Genomic DNA, 22300 nt, shown 5'->3' on the forward strand with positions numbered 1-22300 from the left:
AGAAACTATGTTAGGGAGCATATAATTAAATGTTTTGTTGTTGTTGTTTCTAAGTAGTCAGTAGGCCCAGAACATGAGTTATGGGTCCTTTCCCTCACTGGTTTGTGATGTTTGCTCAACCATATTCAGTTTTGAGTCTATCAAACTGCTTCAAAGTATCTATTCTTATTCTGTTTCATCAGTATATTAATCCATCTATATGCAATACTCTTTAAGGATTGTAGCTTTATTGTGAGTGGTAATATTTTTATAGTAAAGGTCTGTATCATCCATTTTCATTTTCCTTCCCTTTTTTTTTAAGTTCTTCTGTTCCTTCTTTCAAATGAGCTTTCATCATTTTGTCAAGTTCTAAAATATAAATTATTAGGGTTTTGATTGGTGAGTCTTAAAACCTTTAAATTAATTTTGAAAGAATTGCCAGGCCATCTTTATAATATGTGATTTGTTTTTCTTTGTTCATACCTTCAATTGTGTTTCTCAGAAAAGTTTATAAGTATCTTCATACAGGTTTTGAGTGTTTCTTATTGTTATCTCTATGTAGTTTTTAATTTTTTTGTTCCTATATAAGATTGTTTCTTCATTTTATATATATATATTTTTGTTTTGTTTTGTTTTTTTGTGGGGGTTTTTTCGGCCATGCCACACAGCATGTGGGATCTTAGTTCCCTGACCAGTGATTGAATCTGTGCCCCCTGCAGTGGAAGCACGGAATCTTAACCACTGGACTGCCAGGGAAGTCCCTATGTATATATATTTTAAAACAACTTTATTGAGCTTTATTTTATGTCAAAAATTTCGCCCATTCCAAGTGTACAATTCAATGATTGTTAGTAACTTTATCAAGTAGTGTAACCATCACCATAAATCAATTTTGCAACATTTTTATGCCCCTCAGTAAGATCCCTCATGCCCATTTGTAGTTGATCCTCACTCCCACCCCCAGCCCTGGTCAACCACTAACCTACTTTCTGTCTCTATAAACTTGCCTATTCCGGACATTTCTTATAAATGGAACAATACAACATGTGGTCTCTTGTGTCTGACTTGTTTCATTTTGCATAATGTTTTGGAATTCATCCATGATAGAATATGTGTCAGTAGTTTGTTACTTATTATTTCTGAATAATATTCCATTTTACAGATATGACACATTTTGTCTATCTAGTCATCTTAGGTAATTTTCAGTTTGGGGCTATTATAAACAATGCTGCTGTGAACATTTGCTTGCAAGTCTTTGTGTGGATGTATGTTTTCATTTCTCTTGGGTGTATACCTAGGGAGGAATTGCTGGATAGTACAGCAGTTTTATGTTTAACTTTTTGATAAACTGCCAAATTATTTTCCAAAGTGGCTGGATCGTCTTATATCCCCACCAGCAATGTATGAGGCTTCCCATTTCTCCACATCCTTGACATTTATTATTATCTGTTTTATTTATTGTAGCCATTCTAGTGGATGTGAAGTAGCATCTCATTTGAGTTTTAATTTGCATTTCTGTAATAATGTTATTGAGCATATTTTCATGTGCTTGTTGGCCATTTATATATCTTCTTTGGCATCATTCTCTTCATATAGTTTATCTATTTTTTGATTGATCTGTTTGTACTCTTTTTTGAGTTCTAAGACTTCTTTGTATATTCCAGACATATTGCATATATTTTGCAAATATTTTATCCCAGCCTGTTGTTTATCTTTTCATTTCCTTCACGGCATCTTTTGAAGTGCAAAAGTTTTTAATGTTGATGAGGTCCAGTTTGTCAGATTTTTCTTTTATGGACTGTGCTTTTGCTGTTGTAACTAAGAAATCTTTGCTTAATTTCATTATATCTTTAACTTTCTTTTCATTTACATATAAGAGAAAATTGTTTTTTTGTAAATTTATCTCCTATTCTTCCCATCTACTGCCCCATATTAAAAATTCTAAGAATTATGCTCTTGATTCTCCTTTTTCTAAGTCACTTCTAGAATTTCTAGTTATATTTGAACCATACACATAATATGAAGCATAATTAAACTATTCAAGTTTAGTTACTAAGTGTGTGTTATTTTTGGTAGATCATATGTCACTCATTGCTCTCAGTTCTTCCTGTCACGTTTTGAGAAAGACATTTACCAACTAGTGTAGGCAAATGAAGATGAGCACTAGGTGATGAAGGACCTCATAACTACATGGCATACGGAATAGATCTTAGAATTGGAGGTATTTATGCTGAGGACAAACAATTTTCAAATTTTAAATATTAAAGTATTATAAGATGGACAGATTTGTTTTAGGTTGTTGCTAAGGACATTCTTCTATTAGTGCTGTTTCTTATGTTGAGTTGGGAACCTATCACAATCCCTGGGTCTTTTTACTGTGACCTGACATCTAACCACATTGCCCCCATTCCATGTACATGCAAGTGCTTGGAAGATTAATTTGCATTTGTTCTTCTTAAATTTCACATTGTTGGGTCTACCACATCATTTTCAATTGCTAAAATTATTTAGAAGTTTGGTCTACCTTCTATCTAATCAATTCTTTCTTTCTTTCTTTTTTTTTTTTTTTTTTTGCGGTACGCGGGCCTCTCACCGCTGTGGCCTCTCCCGTTGCGGAGCACAGGCTCCGGACACGCAGGCTCAGCAGCCATGGCTCACGGGTGGGATCCCCCCAGACTGGGGCACGAACCTGAGTCCCCTGCATCGGCAGGCGGACTCTCAACCACTGCGCCACCAGAGAAGCCCCCAATTATTTCTTAATTCAAGTTATCTATGAATATATTGAACATCAGGAGTCTGTGTCCTGGTAATGCCACTAGAGGCCTCCCTCCAGATAGATATTGTTGCATCCACGTTCATTCCTCAGTTATGACTATTGAACCATGTGGTAGGTGGAATTCTAGGAATGATCCCCAGCGACATTTTCCCTTGTATCATCTCCTCTTCTTTGAGCGTGAGTGAAAACTATAAATAGGATGATATCATTCTCGTGATTATATTTTGCTTTATGGCAAAAAGGAAATTATTCAGGTGAACCAATATAACTATATGAGACCTTAAAAGTAGAGCCTTCTCCTGGCTGAGGGCAGAGGGAAGGTCAGAGAGGCTTGGAGCATGAGAAGAATTTTTCATGCCATTGCTGATTTTGAGGTTGGAGGGAGCCCTGTGCAAGGATGGCCTCTAGGAGCTGAGAGATCCCCCAGCCTCAGCATGCGCCTAGGACCTCAGTACTACAACTGGTAGAATTTAATTCGGCCAAGAATTCAAATGAGCTTCGAAGCAGGTTCTTCCCCAGAGTGTCCAGATAAGGGTCCAGCCAACTGGTACCTTGATTTTGGCCCTGTGAGACCCTCAGTAGAGGAGCCACCTGGACTTCTGACATACAGAAGTGAGATAATAAATGGGTGTTTTTTTAAGCCCTTATTGTGTGGTAGCAATAGGAAATGAATACAAATCAAGTGATTTCACCAACTCTAAGATTAGCCAGACCACACATCTGGGATAGCCAGTCTATACATAGCTGAAATCAAAATACGACACCTTTGATATTTTCTTTAATCTGCCATTTGTTTGTCTAAAAAAAGGAAAGCTACATTTCATATATTTATTATCTTCAGAAATAATACCTTGAAAGTGGATCAGCTTTCTACTTTCCAAGGCACTTTCATATCTCTTGTCTCATCTTGTCCTCATAAGAGCCTGGTGGGTCAGATAAGAACAAAGCCTGTAGACATCATTTGTCCGAAGAAGGCAAAACCAGCTTCAGCTCAATATTAGGAAGGCTTTTCAAACAATTAGAACTGACCCACGGTGGAAGGAGCTGGCTTCTAAAATAATAAGCCATGTCTTACTGGAAGAAAAGGCTATGTGATTGTATTTGAAGGATTTAATGGGAGACAGCCTGGCATGGTTAAAGAGCCAAGCCTCTGAGGTCTCTTCCAGCGCTAAAGGTCTGTCTTCCCAATAAGCAGTCAGACTAAATTGATCCATGTTCATGTTGTGGTTAGTTGGTTAAGGCAACAGCTCTTCTTAAAGGATTCCTTGCCTTTTTCACAATTGCAGTTGTTTTTGAGGCAGCAGATTTATCTAAATTCCTTTGTACAAAGAAAATACTGTGTGATGGACCCCAGTGACACATGTTTTTAAGGCACCAAAGTTTAATAACCTGGCCGAGTTTCACAAACACTTTGCAGTAGAGACAAGATTTGAACTCAGTGTGTCTGACTCCTGAGTCCTTGCCTTAAACCACAATAGCATGATCTGCCCCCCTCACTAGGAAACAGGAGCAGATTGAAGCAGCCGGCTTAGATGTTTAAAGAGATGGATCTAACAATCTAACAAGACCACAGACAGAATCTTACAGGAGGAGCGTGTGTCCCAAAGAACTAGGACATCCTGCTGGCTCAGTGGCCCCCCACACAGAAGAGGGGAATACTCTTTCTTTCTTTTCTTTGTGTTTTCCTCATGGCCCACGCTAAAGCCCCACTGTCCCTGCCTTGGTTGTTAGAACTCCTTAGACAGCCAGCCCACTTTCCCTCCCTGAACATTAGTCAATCCATCTGTAATTTAAGGGGATTAGATTAGTTGATCTCAGAAATTCCTTCCAGCTCTAGAGTTCTATTATTATGGGCAAATGTATACGTATTTTGACATTTCCCCCCACGTGCTTCTTCTGGCGATAATCGGAAGCTCAGTAGATGCTCAAAAAGAGATTGACACCCAGTTCTAAGGATTTCTTTTGGAAGATTCTTGAGTTTTCTATGAGAATTCTATTTTTGTGAAACCTTGTGCTTCTAGGCTCTCAGATTCCTTGAGAGCCCTGCTGCTGCAGAGAGAAGAGGTCTGGATTGCCCTCTAGCTGGCAGAGAAGGCAGCCATGGGACAGAAAGGGGGTGGGAGAGAGAGTGGGGAGGAGAGTTGGCTGGGGGCCAGGATTCCACCCATCCAGGCAGCTGCCTTTCCTCCTGGGGGGTTACAGGGCTGCAGCAGGCTCTCCAGGTTCTGGAAGGAACCTGAGGCTGGCAGAGATAGAAGGTCTTGGGGCCAGTCTGGAGCCAGAACTCAGCCTAGGAGAGCAGGTACAGTTAAGGCTGCACATGGAACTCTGAAGATCTAGCTACCAGTGTTGGAGAGAAGCATTGCCAAATGGTAACAGTGACCGAGCAGGGTGAGATGGGATCTAGCTTTTCACCTTAACCCTGACTCACCTCACTTCGTGGCCCACCTAACAGATCAACAACTCTGATGTGAGCTTAGTCCACAGGGAAAAGTGAGGCAGCTGCATGAGCCCAGCTCACCAGGAGTTAAATGCAGCCACAGCCCCCCATTACACAGGAAAACTCCCGGTAAAATAATAATTCTGCAGACTCTCCTCTCCACCTGGAGAAACTACCTTCCTGGGTTTCATCTTCAAAGGCTGAGGTAGCTATGGGAATTTCACACTTAATTAAAGGAGGGTTCAGGAACTCCAAGTCTTTTCAAAACACTTTTGGTTGCAGTGAGGATGCAGTCACCATCTGGCAAGAAAGGTGTTAACTCAGAATTTCTGGTCAACCCTAGCATCAGATTCAGAACGAAAGAGAGTTCATTTCAGAGGCCCCCTCAGATGTCCCCTCCCCATCTAGCCTGCAGGTTGAAAGCCTCTGTACTGATTTTCTAAGTATTAAAAAGTTAGGTCAGTGGCACGGTTTTAAAAGCTTTATTGAGATATACTTTACATGTCTTAAAGTTCACCCATTACAAATGTACAAATCAATGATTTTTAGTAAATTCTTAGACTTGTGCAGCCATTACCACAATCTAGTTTTAGAACATTGCCGTCACCCTGTTTGCAGTCCAACCTCACCCTCACCTCCCTTCCTAGGCAGCCACTGATCTGCTGTCTATCTCTGTGTTTTCCAGACATTTCATAAATGAAATAATATGGGATCTTTTGTATCTGACTTCCTTCACTTAGCATAATGTTTTTCGGGTTCATCCATGTTGTAACAGGTATCAGTACTTCATTCCATTATATTGCTAAATAGTATTCCGTTGCATGGATATATCACATTTTGTTTATCCATTCACAGTTGATGGACATTTGGGTTGTTTCTAGTTTCTTAGTGTTATGTATATTGCTTCTTTGAACATTCCTGCATAAGTCTCTGTGTGAACATACGTTCATATTATCCTTGGGTAATTCCTAGAAGGGGAATTGATGAATCATATGGTAAACTTTACTTTTTAAGAAACTGTCAAACTGTCTTCCTAAGTAGCTGTACCATTTAACATTCCCACCAGCAATGTATGAGGTTTCCAGTTTTCTCACATCCTCACCAGCACTTGTTATTGTCTGTCTTTTTGATTGTAGCCCCCTCCTAGTGGATGTGTCATGGTATCTCATTGTGGGTTTAATTTGCAATTCCCTAATGATCAATGATTTTGAGTATCTTTTCATGGGCTTATTACCCAAAGGCACATTTTGTCATCTTCTTACGAGGATATATGTGGAAGAGGTGTATGACATACATAGTTGGGAGTCGCAGTGGAGTGGGAGCTCAGCTGAGCCCCTCTGCCCGCTCACCCCATTGTTGAGGGCTCAGGGAATACTTGCGGGTGAAGTCACGGCAAAAATGAGCCCCAGGGGGCTAGGAACCATCAGCCAAGCAGAACCTGATCCACGTAGACTCTAGGAAGGGTCGGGAGCTGGATGGAGGAGGAGAGAGGGACAAGCACAGTCCTACTGTGTCTGGCATCTTAGTCTGTTCAGTCAGCTGTAACAAAATACCAAACACTAGGTGGCTTCTAAACAACAGAAATTTATGTCTCACAGTGTAACTGGACAAGGCCGGTACGGAACCCAGGTTCAGCTGCTCGCTGCTCGACAGGCCAATTCGAGAGACAAGTGTTGGTGGAAAAGGAAAAGTTGCTTTATTCAGGAGCCCAGCAACGTGGGAAGATGGTGGACTAGTGTCCTAAGACCATCTCCAAGTTGCCGGTTAGGAGACAAAGGTTTTAAAGGCAGCGTGAGAGTGAGGTAGGGGCTGCAGGGAGCCTGGTTAGCTTGTCCTATTCACGAATTTGTTGGCATCAACGTGAAGTTTCGAGTATCACCAATCATCTGGTTTCAGCCGGTCTGGGCTCTAAGTGCTGGCGGTTGGCAATTTTCACCTGGTGGGTCTGCTTCCAGTAAGAACAGCTTGGTGGGGGGGTGTCGGGCCTGTATCTGTAGCTTTCAGGGGCCTGGGTGTTCGGGACCTGCTGTGGGGCTCATCTAGAGTCTAAACTGTACCCGTTTCCCGGTCCAACTGCTATTCTTTGTTTCTCCATCTTCGCATTTCCTAGTCATTAACTCTTGAGCCAGCCTTTGGAGACTCAGGGGCGGCCTGGGAGACTAAAGCAAAAGGCTGTTATCTTAAAGGACAGGGACACAGGGGCTTGTATGCAGTTTCAATACCCCCTGTGATACCCCTCAATCTTGAGGGGAACAGGTGTTGGACGAGAAAAGGAATAATGTTTTGGGTAAAGAGGTTAATCATTAACTTGGCAGAGGAGCTCAGTTTTCGCGGGACTTGACCTCAACAGTTCTGGACGCTGGGAAGTCCAAGATCAAGGTGCCCGTGTAGTCGTGCTCTCGTAAGGGCCTGTTTTCTGGCTCACAGCCTGTGCCTTCTCACGGTGTTTTCACATGGTAGAAGGGGCAAGGACCACTCCGGAGCCTCTTTAATAGGCGCCAAGCCCAGTCCTGAGGGCTCCCCCTTCATGACCTCATCACCTCCCAAAGGCCCCACCACCTAACACCACAGTCTTTGGGGGTTAGGATTTCAACAGATGAATTTAGTGGGGACACAAACGTTCAGACCATAGCACTGGGCAAGTGAAAATAGCTCTTCATGAATGGACTTAAACATACTGGGGCTGGGGGGAAGGAACCAATGAGAAATGAGCTAGAGTAAGTGGGGGCAAGGTCAGGAAGGGCCGGGCTGAGAGCCCCTGGTGCCCTTCAGGGAGGGAGCATCATGATCAGATGATCCTTTAGAAAGTTCCACCCACAGCGCAGAGGGGAACAGAGTTGGGGGCTCTGGGCTTTCCTTCACAGAAGCTGTGCCAAATCTCTCACAGCCCTGAACCTCAGCTCTATCTCACTAGGACCCAGCAGGGCCAGAGCTATTTGTGGGGCCATCTGTGGCACTGAGAGTGACCTCCACCCTCCTGTGTTTGGCAGGTGCTACATCACCCTCACCCAGTCTCTGCACCTGACCATGAGTGGGGCTCCAGCAGGACCTGCAGGCACAGGCAAGACAGAGACCACCAAGGACCTGGGCCGAGCACTGGGCATCATGGTCTACGTGTTTAACTGCTCCGAGCAGATGGACTACAAGGTACAGGCCCAGCCTCGGGGGGACTAGGAGCTGGGCCACAGCTTCATCCTCGCCACCCTGGTCTAGCTCAGAGGCCCAGACAGGGAGGTCCCTGCTCCTTCACAGGAGGCCTGAGGACCCTTGCCCTCAGGAGCTTGTGGACCTCCCTATAAACTGTAGCACCGTGGAATCCACTTCCACTGATGAGCTTTGCAACCACAGAAAGATGACTTCACCTCTGGGGTCTTCCTTTCGTCATCTGTAAAATGAAGAAGCTGAACATATATCCAAAGGCCTAAATTCATGATTTGACCCAGAACCACAGAAAGGCTCATAAGTGGCTGATATAAAAATCTTCACATAAAAGTCATAGATGTGCTCTTGTGTAAAAGTGGGCATTTCCCCAGAATTTCTACAAGGGCAAAATATTCTAGGTTTGGCTTCCGAAGACATACTAGAGTAACCACTATCTTTAGCAAGAGGTACACAAAAGACAAGTGCAAGGGTAATGTTCTTCATCCAGGCACTCATCATTTTTACATTTTTAAATGTATTCCAGGCTCTGTGTCATAGAGAAAGGCGAAAGAAACAAGAGGCCCATTAGGTCACTTCTCTGCTAGCAACGTTCTGCTCACAACTAGACCTTATTCAGATTCTTTTTTTTGAAAAAAGCATAACAGATTGTCTCACTGTCTCATTTCTATTTTATTGTATGTATTTTTGTAAACTGCCTTAAGTTCCCTTTTGAAAATAGGATAGCAGGTAAATAAATTTAGAGTGGAAAAAGAAAACATTTGCACTAAATAGATCAAATATTTATATATTTATATATATATATATATGATGTGATATATTGCCTGTAAAATACATTTAATTTAAAAATAAATTTAGAGGGGGCTTCCCTGGTGGCACAGTGGTTGAGAGTCTGCCTGCCGATGCAGGGGACGCGGGTTCGTGCCCCAGTCCGGGAAGATCCCACATGCCGCGGAGCGGATGGGCCCGTGAGCCATGGCCGCTGAGGCTGCGCGTCCGGAGCCTGTGCTCCGCAACGGGAGAGGCCACAGCAGTGAGAGGCCTGCATACCGCCAAAAAAAAAAAAAAAGAAGAAAAACTTATTACTGAACCCTGACCCCACCAATTCCTCTTAGAGTACAGGGCGAGAGGAGGAGTCTGCCCTTAATTTGTTTGAACTGTGCAAAGCTTCAGTCATGTGCGTCTAGTACAGACACAGATCAGAGCAAGAACAGTAGGTATAGCCGTTGTGCGATACAGCAAAGGTAAGGTGATCCCTTCCTAGACACCAAACATCCTTTGTAACCAAACAGCCTCAATAAGTAAGCAGTCTGTAAACCTCCTCTTCCCTTTGTTGTCCAGCTATTCAGAATTATTTTTATCTCAAAGTACACACCAGCAATCAACTTAATTTATTGAGCATCACCATTGCTCAGCATCTGTTGGGAATCATGGGAGGATATCAGAGATAGATAGGTAGGTAGATGATAAAGAAAGAGAGAGAAAGAAAGAAAAAGAAAGGAAGAAAGAAGGAAGGAGAAAAGGAAAGAAAGAAAACATAGGCACATCAACAGATGACAGAGATGAGAGAGAGATAATAGATGAATGATAGATATAAATAGATAAATGATAGATGATAGACAGACATATGAGAGATAGAGAGATGGGTAGGAAGGAAGGAAAGGAGGAAGGAAGAAAGAGATACGTAGGTAGATGACAGAGAGATGAGAGAGGGAGATAATAGATGAATGGCAGATAGATAGATAGATAGATAGATAGATAGATAGATAGATAGATAGAGTGAGCATAACCCAGTCCATTAGGAGAGACAGGAATGATATATGAAATAATTAGGGGAGATAGCAGACAGCACTACCCTGAGTGCTAATGCGTGTTCTGCGAACTCTAATCCCTGGAATGCTCCAGAGCTGTGGGAGAGCCACCAAGTGCTCTGGTCAGAAAAGACATCATGGAGGAGGTGAGAGCTGAGGTTGTTTAAGGTTGTTAAGGTTTGGATGAGCACCAAACAGGGCGTGTGACATTTTAACGCAGCCCCACCCACTAAAACATCAGCTTCAAAAACAGGACCGAGTTCTTTGTGCAGTTGCTGTCCTTCCCCTTCTCCCTGTGCTGACTTCACCCTGAGCTCTCTTCACAGGGTTTGGCTGGGGCGAGGAGAGGAAAGGAGTGAAGGTCAGAAAGAGCCTTCACCAGCGTCACTCACAGCAGTGTATTCTGTTTCATTGTCTCTAGAGAACAAGCTAGAAACAAACATGGAACCACAGTGGAGTCCATTCGAGTGGATCGGGGAGCAGGGGAGGATGGGAGATGGGGTTGAGCAGGGAGAGGAGGAACACAAGACCACTGGGAAGCTCTAACCTTGAGGTGTCAGGCCACAGAAACGCTGCAGGCTGCAGGACTGAAGCGGGAGCGTGATGAAGACAGACGGTCTTTAAAGAAGACTCCCTGGGCAGCCAGATGAAGGGAGACAGGAAGAGACTGGAAGGCGGGGAGGAACATTTTAGGAAGAACATTGCAGTCGTTCAAACCAGAGAGGCAGAGAAGCCGATGACGGGGTAGCAGAAACGGAAAAGAAAGATTGAGGCTTGAAAAAATTAAATGATACTTAGTGAACCTGGGGAGGGCGTGGGTCAGGGTGAAACAGAGGAGGAGGAAAGAGGAGAGTTTGGGCTTTGTCAAGGACCCTCACAATCCCCTCTGCCTCAGGGATTCTGTAGGGAGGCGTCGGGTAATGGGGTGGACGCAAGAACTGTGTGGAGGCTTGGGGGAAAGGGTTAGGGTTAGGGTTTGCTTTACTCTACTAGTGCTGGCTGGAAAACCCATAAAACTAGCCACTTTCTCTGGAAATGGTTGCTGTTTTAGTGCTAAGACATTCTTCATATTATAGCAGCAATACTTTCCCCCTGGACCTCAATTTGGAGAGGCTATTGCTGAAACATCAAATGACTTTGAATCTGAAAGTATCTGGAATTCTGTGACTTCTCCATGGCATCAGTACCATAGAACACCCACTCCTTGAGAAACCCTGCTCTCTATGCTTCTGAAACATTATCCTTCCACGATTCTATCTGATCTTGCCTTCTTGATCTCATTTTTTGACCCCCTTTCATCATTTCAAGGTTTACTTTTATACGGATGACTCCTGAATCTGTTTTCCGTCTTCACTGAAGTTCTGGTAGTGTCTTTAACTAGGCAGTAGAGGCCTCCGTTTGGATGCCCTTCTCTCATATTCGGTCAACACTCGTCTCAGACAGTTCCTGCTGACTCCCTGTTTCCTTCCGGCCAGGTTCCTCATCCCATCAATACTAATCATCTTATTTTTCCCCGTGGGCCAGGGTGGACATCTTAAGACATCTTAATTGTTTCCTGTCCTTCCTTCCATCATTCCAATCAGTCAGCAATGTTTATTCTTCCTTCAGCAAGGCTCTCGCTTCCAGGCCTTCAGCCTTATTCTGAGAGCCCTTATCCTGTCCCAGAAACTCACCATCTTATGGCAAGGCGACAGCCCAGCCCAGCTAATGGTACCATCATGCTGTTGTGGTGACATCTTAATTGTTTCCTGTCAAAAAACGGGGCCACATGGAGTCCTGGGTTCTGCTCAGGCCCTTGGGGGTAAAGTGTGGGGTGACGATTATCCCCCTATGGAAACTCTACTTTCTTCTGTTTTATGTATTGGATTTCCATTTGATGAAAGGTATCCACAGCTTTAAAAAGTTTTAAAACCACTGTTAGCTGGAGAAGCATGGATTTTGATTCTCAAAACTCTGACTTAGTGTTTATAACCTTTGACAGGTGGCAATATATATCTAATGTGTGTATGTGATATACATATATGTAATGCGTGTGTATGTGATAGTTGACAGGCTGTTTTATTATTTTACATATATATATGTGTGTGTGGCAACCTGTCAAATGTCATGTATATATGGCAACCTGTCAAATGTCACAAATACTAAGCAGAAGTTCGGGAATATAAGTATGTCATATAAATGAAATATAAAATATATATTACATTTTATTATATATACGTGTATATATACATATGTATACACACACACACTCATGAATATAATACTAGCAATATCCACCTGCAGAATTATTTTGAGCACACAAACACAATGCCTAGAACTTATGTCACCTCCTCAGAGAGACTGTGACTTCTCAATCTGAAATAACTACATGTCCATCACGTCTCAATAAAACAGAATGAATAAATAAATAGCCACGTTACCCTCATGTTAAGACTCCATTGGGACTTATCACTACTGATAGTTTCTTATTTTTGTGTTCGTTGTCTTTTCCCCATTAGGATCCAAAACCCTTGAGGATCGGGTCAATTCTCCCTTGTTCAGGGCTGAATCCTCATGACCTAGGACAACCCCTGGCACATAGCACAGGCTCAGAGTAGATTTGTTGCATGAACAGAGAAATAAGTTAATTCAAGGAGCTTAGTAAAAGGTGGGGTTGATTCTTCCCTCTGTTTTCAAAGTCTGTCCCGCATCTAACCTAGCTTATGTGATGTTAGACTGGGTCTCCTAAAATACCGATTTAATCATGTTTTTCTCTGCTCCAAACCTCCAAAGATCTCTTACAATAATTCAAGCCTTTTCAGAACCGTGACCCTCTTTATTAAATCAACTTTCATGCCAAAATGACACCTTTATTTTTCTCTGTACCTACCATGACTTTGCTCATCCTTTGTCCATAATCCTTCCTCGTCCTGGAAAGCCCTTATCCTTCTGCTATGCCTGCACAGACACTGTTATCTTATTAAGTCATGATTCCAGTGTATGTTCTGAAGATACCATGTACTTCTGTGAGATATCAATACTCCAGATCTTCTGGTTCTGTTCTTATGTTCCTTCCACTACACTAATGTTTGCCAGAATGCATTCTGAGAAAATCAGGGGTCACATGAGGAAAAAAAAAATCCTAGCCATATAACAAAGTTGAACTAATTTAATTTTGCCTGACTTCTCAGGGCCCTTAAAATGCCCTTATACATTGTAAATTGACCAAAGTGGGTTACAGAAAGCAGTGTTTTCCAAACTTGATTTACCAGAGAGTCTTGTCTTCAAGGAGCATCTCCCAGCTTTGGCATTCCATGAAATAAACTTTGGAAAGTGCTGTTGTAGTACTATGTGAAATTCAATTCTTTGGCAAAACTGATCCGTCTATAGCCCTTTGACCCACCCCTCTCTGGACTGCATAACATTTGTGATCTATATTATCCATTGGAACCACTGCTCATGTAGCAATTTACCTGTTTTATTTGTATGCCTTATCTCCACAACCTAACTAGAAGCTCTTAGAGGGACTGAGCCTCTCTGGGTCTAGCACGTGAGCTGTGCGTGGAGCAGATAGTCAAAAAATGCCCACTGAGTAAATGAATGGACTTTTCGACTATTTGCATGTTCTGAGCACATCAGTGATGTTTCCTTGCCAATGGCCTTGAGTGTCTCCCAGTCGTCTCTCCCTTTATATGGCTCCATGGTTTACTAGTTCACATTGAATGGCCAGAGTGGTTTTCATTTTTAGGACAGATATACCATCTTCCATCTGAAATTATTCCCTTACTCTCATTTAAAAAGATTTACCTGTAGTTTATTTCCAAACTTCCCTTCCCACCCCCATCTCCAGCTTCCCATCACTCTGGGAAACCTGGGTATTTTGCATGAATTCAAAGATACAGACATAAACTTTTTCATCAGCACATGCCGAATGCTGAGTGGAAGGATTTTTGTCTGTATGGTGCAAGAAATATAATATTTTATTCGTTTCCTGGGATTTTGAAAGCTACAGAATCAATACAAGCCTGATGACATTTTAAAGGGATTTTGGTCGAAGTGTCTTGAAAAGGTTCTGTTTGATCCCATGACTTATGTCAGCACCCAAAGCTATCAAAATTTTAATTGTCCTTGAAATTTTAATACGAGTTTCTAACCAGTGGTCTTTAGGGAACTGGAAGTTCTATACTAAAGGGGATGGAAAATTACTTAGATGTCTAACAGTAAGCCCAGCAGATAGTAATTTAATCTTTGTACATTTTGTTGCAGTCTTGCGGCAACATCTACAAGGGCCTTGCTCAGACCGGTGCCTGGGGCTGTTTTGATGAGTTTAATCGAATCTCCGTGGAGGTCTTGTCAGTGGTGGCTGTGCAGGTATGGGGGCCAGAACTTGATGGGAGCGCTGTGGTCTTCATGCCAAGCACTGAGGACTTGTGCATCCTCTTGCTTTTACCCTCTCCTCATCCACTTGCCTCTACCCTTTCCCCTGTTGCATTTCCTGCCCTTTCTTCCACCTGCTAAAATCAGGCCTGGGTGCAGGATATGGGTATCGTGCTGGTCCCTACCAAGATGGATCCATTTACTGGCCATGATTTTCCATTTCCTCCTCTGTAAAACAGGAAGAAAGAACATCCATGCACCTGCTTCACAGGGGTAGGAAAGGATCCAAAAAGATGGCAGAGCCCAGCTCCTTAGAAGAGGCACAGACTTGGGAAGTTGTCAGACCAGGACTTGAAATTCAGCTCATCTGTTTCCTCGCTGAGCATCCTAGCCAGGCACCCCACCTCCCTCAGCCTTGCTCACCTAATTATGTACAAAGTGAGGGGGCAGCATGAGTGTTGTTGGATGAAGAAAATCAGCTTTTGGTTAGATTTCCCCTAAGTATGGCACTTGTCTTTCAGGTCATCCAGGAAGCGCTTACTAAACACCTACAGCATAGTCAGTGCTGTGCTCAAGGCCAGTGTGAAGGGTCCCCAGTTGAATAGGACACTATTCCTAACTTCAAAAATCTTGAGTTCCTGAGACACTCTTCAATGTTCTAGATGTGATTTGATTTCTGTTATCTTGAAGCCAGGCCTTGAAAAGAGGAGAGGATTTGGATTTGGGTAAGGATCCCATAGACAGTGGGAGCAGCAGAAAGAGGGGGGGTAGAAAAAAGTGAACAGACCTTTGCTGAAAGTCTGCTTTGTACCAACTCGCTGATGCTTGTCTGCACTGTTTCTTGGTGAAGCTCCTGAAAGTTGCAGAAATGTAGGTTCTTCTCTTGTTCCCAGGGGTGATATGGGGTCTTCCCTTTCCTTAGGGTTGTTGGATTCAGTAGGAGTCGGTAGAAGTAAGCACAGAGCTGCCTGAACACTCTCCCCGCGGAAAACCCTTGACTGGCTTGGTTCACAAGAGCTGACTGTGCCGTCACACTGGCAGCCTGAAATTGCCTACCACGGAAATGGGCAAATCCTACAAACTGGGGCATTTTTTTCTTCCTGGAGAGCTGGTTGTTACACGTTTACCAGCACACCTCTGCCTCGTGAGAGTACGAGGCCGGTGTTGCCAGATCTTTTACATTTTAAGGAGAAGCTGAGAGTCCAGATTTTTATTAAAAATCTCTAGATTTCTAAAAGTTGGCAATTTATTTAATTAAAAACAAAACCTGAGCTGAACAAACAAAACATGTCCACTGACTGCATTCACCTCCAAGTAGTCACCTCACAACTTGCAACCAGGAATGATGCATTTGTAAAGACTGTTTGAGTTTTGTGATACAAGATGTAGAGTAAAAGAAAATGAACCTTTCTTGCAGTACGAATTCTAGGCCTAGAACGGTTCTGAAAGTCAAGAGAGAAGCATAAGCTTCTTGCCACAGTGTCTATTGGGATCGATAACCCATAATTATTTCTACCCATCTTTATGCCCACCTCTTTCATCTCTGCTTTTATGACTTTCTGCCCCCTTTCCTGGCTGCTTGCCACAGCTTCTGGGGAGCTTCTTGTTCTCATCAGCTAGGCTGTGCTGCTGTTACTTCCCCACTTAAACCCAGGACCATCCACAGGAATAGTCACACCTGTGGTGTCCCGATGCAGCACTCAGTGCCTGGGGTTGCTGACGGGCTGTCTCCCTGTGTCCCCACAAGGAGCCCAGGGGAAGAACAGAAGGTGGGAGCTGCAACAAGGTCAGCAGAGACCTCTTCTTGGGCTCCAGAGGTATAAACAAGTTCCACATGGAATTGGGCTTTTAAAAGAAGCAGGTTCCTGTAGAGTGGAGTTAGCCAGACAAGGCAGGGGAGAGGTGGTTATGTGTGTAAGCTCTGAAACCACACTGCCAGTGTTCAGTTCTGGTTCTGCCACTTTACTAGCTGTGTGACCTTGGCATGTCCATGTCTCCAGTTCCACATTTGTAAAGGGAGTTAATAATACTAATAACTACTAGATGCAGTTGTAGTAATTATTAAGTGAGTTAACATATGTAAAGCACTTAAACAAAGCCCTACACATAGTAGAGGCACACAATAAATATTAGTCTCTGTTATGATGGTGATGGTGATGGTGGTGGTAATGGTGGTGGTGATGTTGATGGTGGTGGTGATGGTGATAATGATGATGGTGATGACCATGGTGATGGTGGTAATGGTGGTGGTGGTGGTGATGATGATGATGATGGTGATGACCATGATGATGGTGGTGGGGGGTGGGTGTGGTGATGTTCATGATTACTGTCATTATTACCTGAACCCTGCAGGAAATGGGTTGAAGAAATGTAGAAGGCTAGAACACACAGGACAGGGAAGAAGGGTCTACTCCCTGGTCTCAGCAGTCTCCCCTGCACTGTTCACTCCTTCTCAGCCGGCCAGGCTCTGGCTGTCTTCACAAACTTAACAGTGTCCTAACCGATGAGGCAGTGCCCAACAGCCACTGTCCCCAGTGCATAGTAGACAGATGCTGTGAATTTGCCTTACAGTATTTTGAAACTGCCAAACACAAGGTCAGTGATGAGTTCAAGATTAATTCCCTTTTGCTTCTGGAATTAAATGAAATAAATTCAATCTGGAATTCCCTGATGCTTCCACACTCTCGTCTAGGAATACATCATAGGAAACATTCTCAAGAAAGTGGTCTGACAACAGCCTGGGCAAAATCTGAGCTAGTACCATTTAAAATCATAGACCCGTCCAAGGAGAAAATTGCACTAACGGTTCACGCTGCAATCCAGGCTGGCATATTGGTGCAGAAGCTGCACCAGCTGTGACAGTTGTACCCGCCCTACCCCTCCTCTGCTGCCTCCCCTCCTCTCCTCTCCTCACATGTCGGTGCCCCTCTTCCCAGTAACTTCTACAAAAGTGAGCATGCCTCGCTATTCTTGGAGGTGGAAATTTTCATGTCTCTGTCAGATTGGCCAAGCAGAATTGCATATCCCATTGGGAAAACCGTGGCAATTCCAAGAACAATTACTCTGTTATTCTTAGAACGTAGAAGATACTACATACTTTTGGGGGAATTTTGCCACTACTGTTGCAATCAGCTCCCTAGGCCTTGGGTTACCTGGGCGAGGAGACATGTGCCACTACGCTGTACCTCCAGCCACTGGTCCCCCTCCACACTGCCTGGTCAGGCGTCCCTGCCACTTTGTCCCTTCCACAGGTACGAGCCCTGGCAGTAGGCTGGGCTGGGGCAGCAAGTGGCTAGAAGCAGCGGGGCAGCTGGCAGGGACTCGGGAGCCCATCATAGCAGTGTTCCAAGTACTCAAGGAGCTGAACCAATGCTAGCATCCCAGAGCCAAGGGAACTCCTATGTAACACACCCTTTATATAGGGGTTTAAGGTCTAAGGTAAAAACATAGACATATTCTTTTAAATGTAAAAAGTGATGAGTGGTTTGTACTTCCTGAAGGCAGCAGACTCCAATCTTCCACTGCAAAGAGAAGCATGGAGTGAGCCAGGCAGGATTTTAATAATGCATGGCATTTGGGGGCAAAGGCTGGAGAAGAGAATGACCTCAGGGGACCACAGAATGAATGGGCCACTTCCCTAGAATGTAGGGGGACAACGTAGAGGGGTGTGGAGAAAAAGCTGAGGGGAGGAGCATAGCCTAGGGCTAGCCGATGGCCTCCTTAAAATTTATCACCTGCAAGTAAGATGGGATGACTTTGATACTTCACCAGTGTGTCTGATGCAAGGCCCTACCGGCGTGGGAGGGTATAGGGGCAGAACTGTCTGTGATCACCAACTTCCAGTCTTTGGAGGGAAAGATGTCATTCTTAAGATATCCCGTCAAGCCACTGTGGTCAGACAAGCACACGTGGCTTGTGTAGATAGCAGGACCTCTCATTTGATATCAGAGCTGGGCTGCAATACAGAGAAGTAAGACCTACACATGCATCTAAAATATAAGGCAGGAAGGAAGTTCCATTCAAGAGGTGCAGTTAAAGCCTGTAGAAACTGAAAGAAAGCAAGCCCATCTAGTCAAGAGGCAGTGGAGGCTCATGAATTGGAATGGGGCATTGTGGTTCTGGGGCAAGGACACTTAATTGACCACCAGCTGTCCTGAGAATGGACAGTGGAGGGTGCTGGGTGGGGTGGTGGCATCTAGCCCCATGCTGCTCCAGCGGTGGACCAGCAGCATCAGCATCCCCTGGGCACTTATTAGAAACGCAGACTCTAAAACCCACCACAGACCTGCTGTAACAGAATCTGCATTTTCAGAAGACCCCCAGTGGTTCATAGGCACCATGAACTTGTAGACAAGCTGCCCTGGGTGCAGTATTCTCCACCCTGGTTGCACATTAGAATTGCCTGGCAATTCTGAAAAATAGCAGTGCACAAATGCACAGTCTCCACCCCAAAGATTTTGATTTCATTGGTCTGGGGCAGGACCAGGGCATCAAAGTTCAAAAAAAACCTTCCTGCATGGTTCTCATGTTCAGCAAGCATTGAGAACCACAGCTGAGAGGGAGACTGTAAAGCAAAGAGAAAATCCTTGAGGACCGTGGAGCTTGGGTTCCCACCAAGACCCACAGGATCAAGCCTGGCTGGTCCAGGTGAGTGGGCTGCAGGGACGTGTCCTCTCCATGGCAGGTGGGGCAGAGGGATCGGAGGACTCAGGCTCCTTGAGAGGTGGAGGGGGGTCAGTCTGCAGGTATGAATGGAGACACCTGGGCAGAAGCAAGTACGAGTAGAAATCTAAGAACTGACTGGACTGCAGTGGTTCTTGGACTTCAGCATGCATCAGAATCTCCCGGAGGGCTTATTAAAAGATGCTTTGTTGGCTTCCCTGGTGGCACAGTGGTTGAGAATCCGCCTGCCGATGCAGGGGCAACAGGTTCGTGCCCCGGTCCGGGAAGATTCCACATGCCGCGGAGCGGCTGGGCCCGTGAGCCATGGCCGCTGAGCCTGCGCGTCCGGAGCCTGCGCTCCGCAACGGGAGAGGCCACAACAGGGAGAGGCCCGCGTACCACAAAAAAAAAAAAAAAAAAAAAAAGGTGCTTTGTTGGACCACACCCCCAGAGTTTCTGATTTGGTCAGTCTGGGCTGGGGCCAAGAATGTGCATGCGAATTTGGTAGGACCCAGGGACACAAGGTGTGGAATGGTGGACAAGTCACTTGTATCTTCTTGCCCTCAGTTTCCTCATTGGTAAAATGTTTGGTCCAGATCATGGTTTTCTCAACTTAGGCACTAAGGCTGTCTTGGGCCTGAAAATTCTTTGTTGCAAGGATCTGTCTTGTGCGTTTCAGGATGTTTAGCTACATCCCTGGCCTCTACCCACTAGATGCAAGCAGCAACCTCCCCCCCAGTTGTGACAACAAACATGTCTCCATATGTGGCCAAATGTCCGCTGGGGAGGGCAGGTGCAAAATCACCCCCAGTTGAGGACACTGGTTTCTACATAGCTCTCCATTTTTGTTTGTTTTCTTAATGGGTGGAGAAAGCACCTTTTTTATTTCATGGAAACCTATGTCTCTAAATTGTAACAAACATGATTATTTTCAGAGCAAAACAAATTTCTCTGAAATGGTCTATATTACATGAGGAGCTATGTGTGGCTGGCAGTGTTCCTACTGGTAGAAGGCCGTGTGGGGAAGTGACTAAAAGTATATGCTTTGGCCCCAGACTGCCTGATTTTAACTCAGGTTGCCCCGCTTACCAACTGTTAGACATCTGGCAAGTTTCATTTTTCTTTTAACTTTTTATTTTGAATTTATTTTAGAATTGTAGGAAATCATAGAAAACCAATTACAGAAAAGTTGCAAAATAGTATAGAGTTCCCTCATGCCTCCCCTAGTGCCTGCATCTTCCAGGACTGTAGCACAGTCTTCACTGCCTTCAGCCTCAGTTTCCCCATCTATGAAATGAGGATCCAGCCATCTCATACAGCTGTTGAAAGGTCTGAATGGGTTAATTCACATAAAATTCTCAGAAAAGTGCCTGATACATATCAAGTGCTCAGTAAATGGCAGTTATTATTTCGTTATTGTTCCCCATGGCAAAAGTGATGAGTCTTTAGTGGGGAAACGGACCCCCACGAGAGAGGAGTGTACCTGGCATCTTAGATACAGTCCGTACCTACCTGTATGTGCACCTCCACCAGGCTAGACTTCAGTTTAATCCGTATGATCCCAGTTCACCTGCTTCTACCCTCCCCCCACCCCACCGCCTCCTGAAGGACCTCCGGACTTTACCAGGCCCCCTGGACCCTGGACACTGTTACAGTCCAGTGGCTTGTTCCGTGGACCTCAGCTGCTTCTAAGGCAGCAAGGAAATGCCAGGCAGACGGCCTCCTGTCCTGCGTGAGCCGGGCCATCAGAGGCTGCTGTCAGCAGTGAGGCTCCAGCCTTAACTGCCTCCTCGAGTCTATCCGACACTCTCCCTCAAGAACCCCCACAGAATTTTACACAAAAGCACAGATGCCACAAGTCCCACAGTGCCTCACAGATTCTCGCTGAGCGTGAGGTGTCTGGGCCTCGGGGTGCAGGAGAGAGTGCTGAGTCAGAGCGAATGGCAGAAAGGGTCCCGGGCTCTGGCCTTAGCCCAAAGGTGTCAGAGCCATTTGCAAGTAGTAATGAAAGTCCCTTCCCCACTCCACCACAAGGGGAGAGCTCTGTGTATTTTACAGGTGGCAGGACCGGGGCGGAAGGAGAGACCCCAGCCTTCCCCACTCGCAGGCCTTGCAGGGTGATGAGGGTGGCGAGAGGCCCCATGGCCCAGCAGTGCTACAAGTGCCACGGGAACCAGCAGAGCCCAAGCTGTTTGGCCAGCGTGCTGGGTGCTGGAGGCTGCCTCTGCCAGGACACACTGACATGCTGTGCGCGGAAAAGACGTTTCAGCCTCCAGCTAACTGCTGTGAGCTCAGACGCATTCTGTCATCAGAGCTTCACTTGGGAAAGCAGCTGAATCCCAACTGTGGACCCGCCAGGCATTCTGGCAGATACCGCCCTTCCAGGCACTGGAGAGAGCCTTGCCCGTGGTGGATGGTCCAGCTGCCTTCAGGCTCTCTTCCTCTCTCTCTCCTTCTCTCTCTCCTTCTCTCTCTCTGTCTCTGTCTGTCTGTGTGTCTGTCTCTCTGGTCCAGCTATCTCTATGTCTCTGTCTCTCTCCTTTATAAGTGTTCCAGCTTTAATTCTCTCTGTCTCTATCTGTCTGTCTCTCTTCTTTCTTTTGTTTATGGTCCAGCTCTCTCTCTCTCCCTCCCTCTCCTTCTCTGTCTCTCTCTGTCTCTGTCTCTGGTATGTGGTCCAGTTGGCTCTCTGTCTCTCTCTTGTTTAAGATCCAACTGTTCCTCTCTCCTTCTCTCTTATATACACTCGAGCTGTTTTTCTCTGTGCTTCCCTCTCTCTCTCTCTGTCTGTCTGTCTGTCTTTCTGTCTCTGTCTCTCTCACTCACACACACACACACACACGCATATCCCTGCAGCCCAACTCCACGGAACCCCTGACTATTCTAAACACCCTGATCACAGCTGATATGCATGAGCCTCATTCAAACCTTTGCGCCGGCCCCAGCTTCCCAGCTGGGAAGAGCCCTGAGAGGCTAGAAATGCTCAGAGACATTCCAGGCCTGGCTGGACAAGTGAGCCCTTTTGTCTTCCCTCCTTCTGTTGCTGATCATTACCACACACGCTTTTCCAAAGCACCAGATGTTCATTTCTGTCTCTCCTTCCACTGCTATAAGTAT

General features: G+C 44.9%; 1 protein-coding gene across 1 annotated transcript in view; it reads left to right on the plus strand.

The window, feature by feature from the left end:
* The window catches only part of DNAH9 (dynein axonemal heavy chain 9), a gene marked incomplete at its 5' end in the record, with an annotated part of 303352 nt that overhangs the window by 104641 nt on the left and 176411 nt on the right, over nt 1-22300 (plus strand). The window contains 2 exons of the mRNA XM_081219032.1: nt 8186-8342; nt 14411-14515. Coding sequence (XP_081075158.1) covers nt 8186-8342; nt 14411-14515 — 262 coding nt within the window. The remainder of the gene's footprint in view (nt 1-8185; nt 8343-14410; nt 14516-22300) is intronic.

This window comes from Mesoplodon bidens, assembly GCF_964165515.1.
Source record: "Mesoplodon bidens genome assembly, chromosome: 19".
NCBI lineage: Eukaryota > Metazoa > Chordata > Mammalia > Artiodactyla > Ziphiidae > Mesoplodon > Mesoplodon bidens.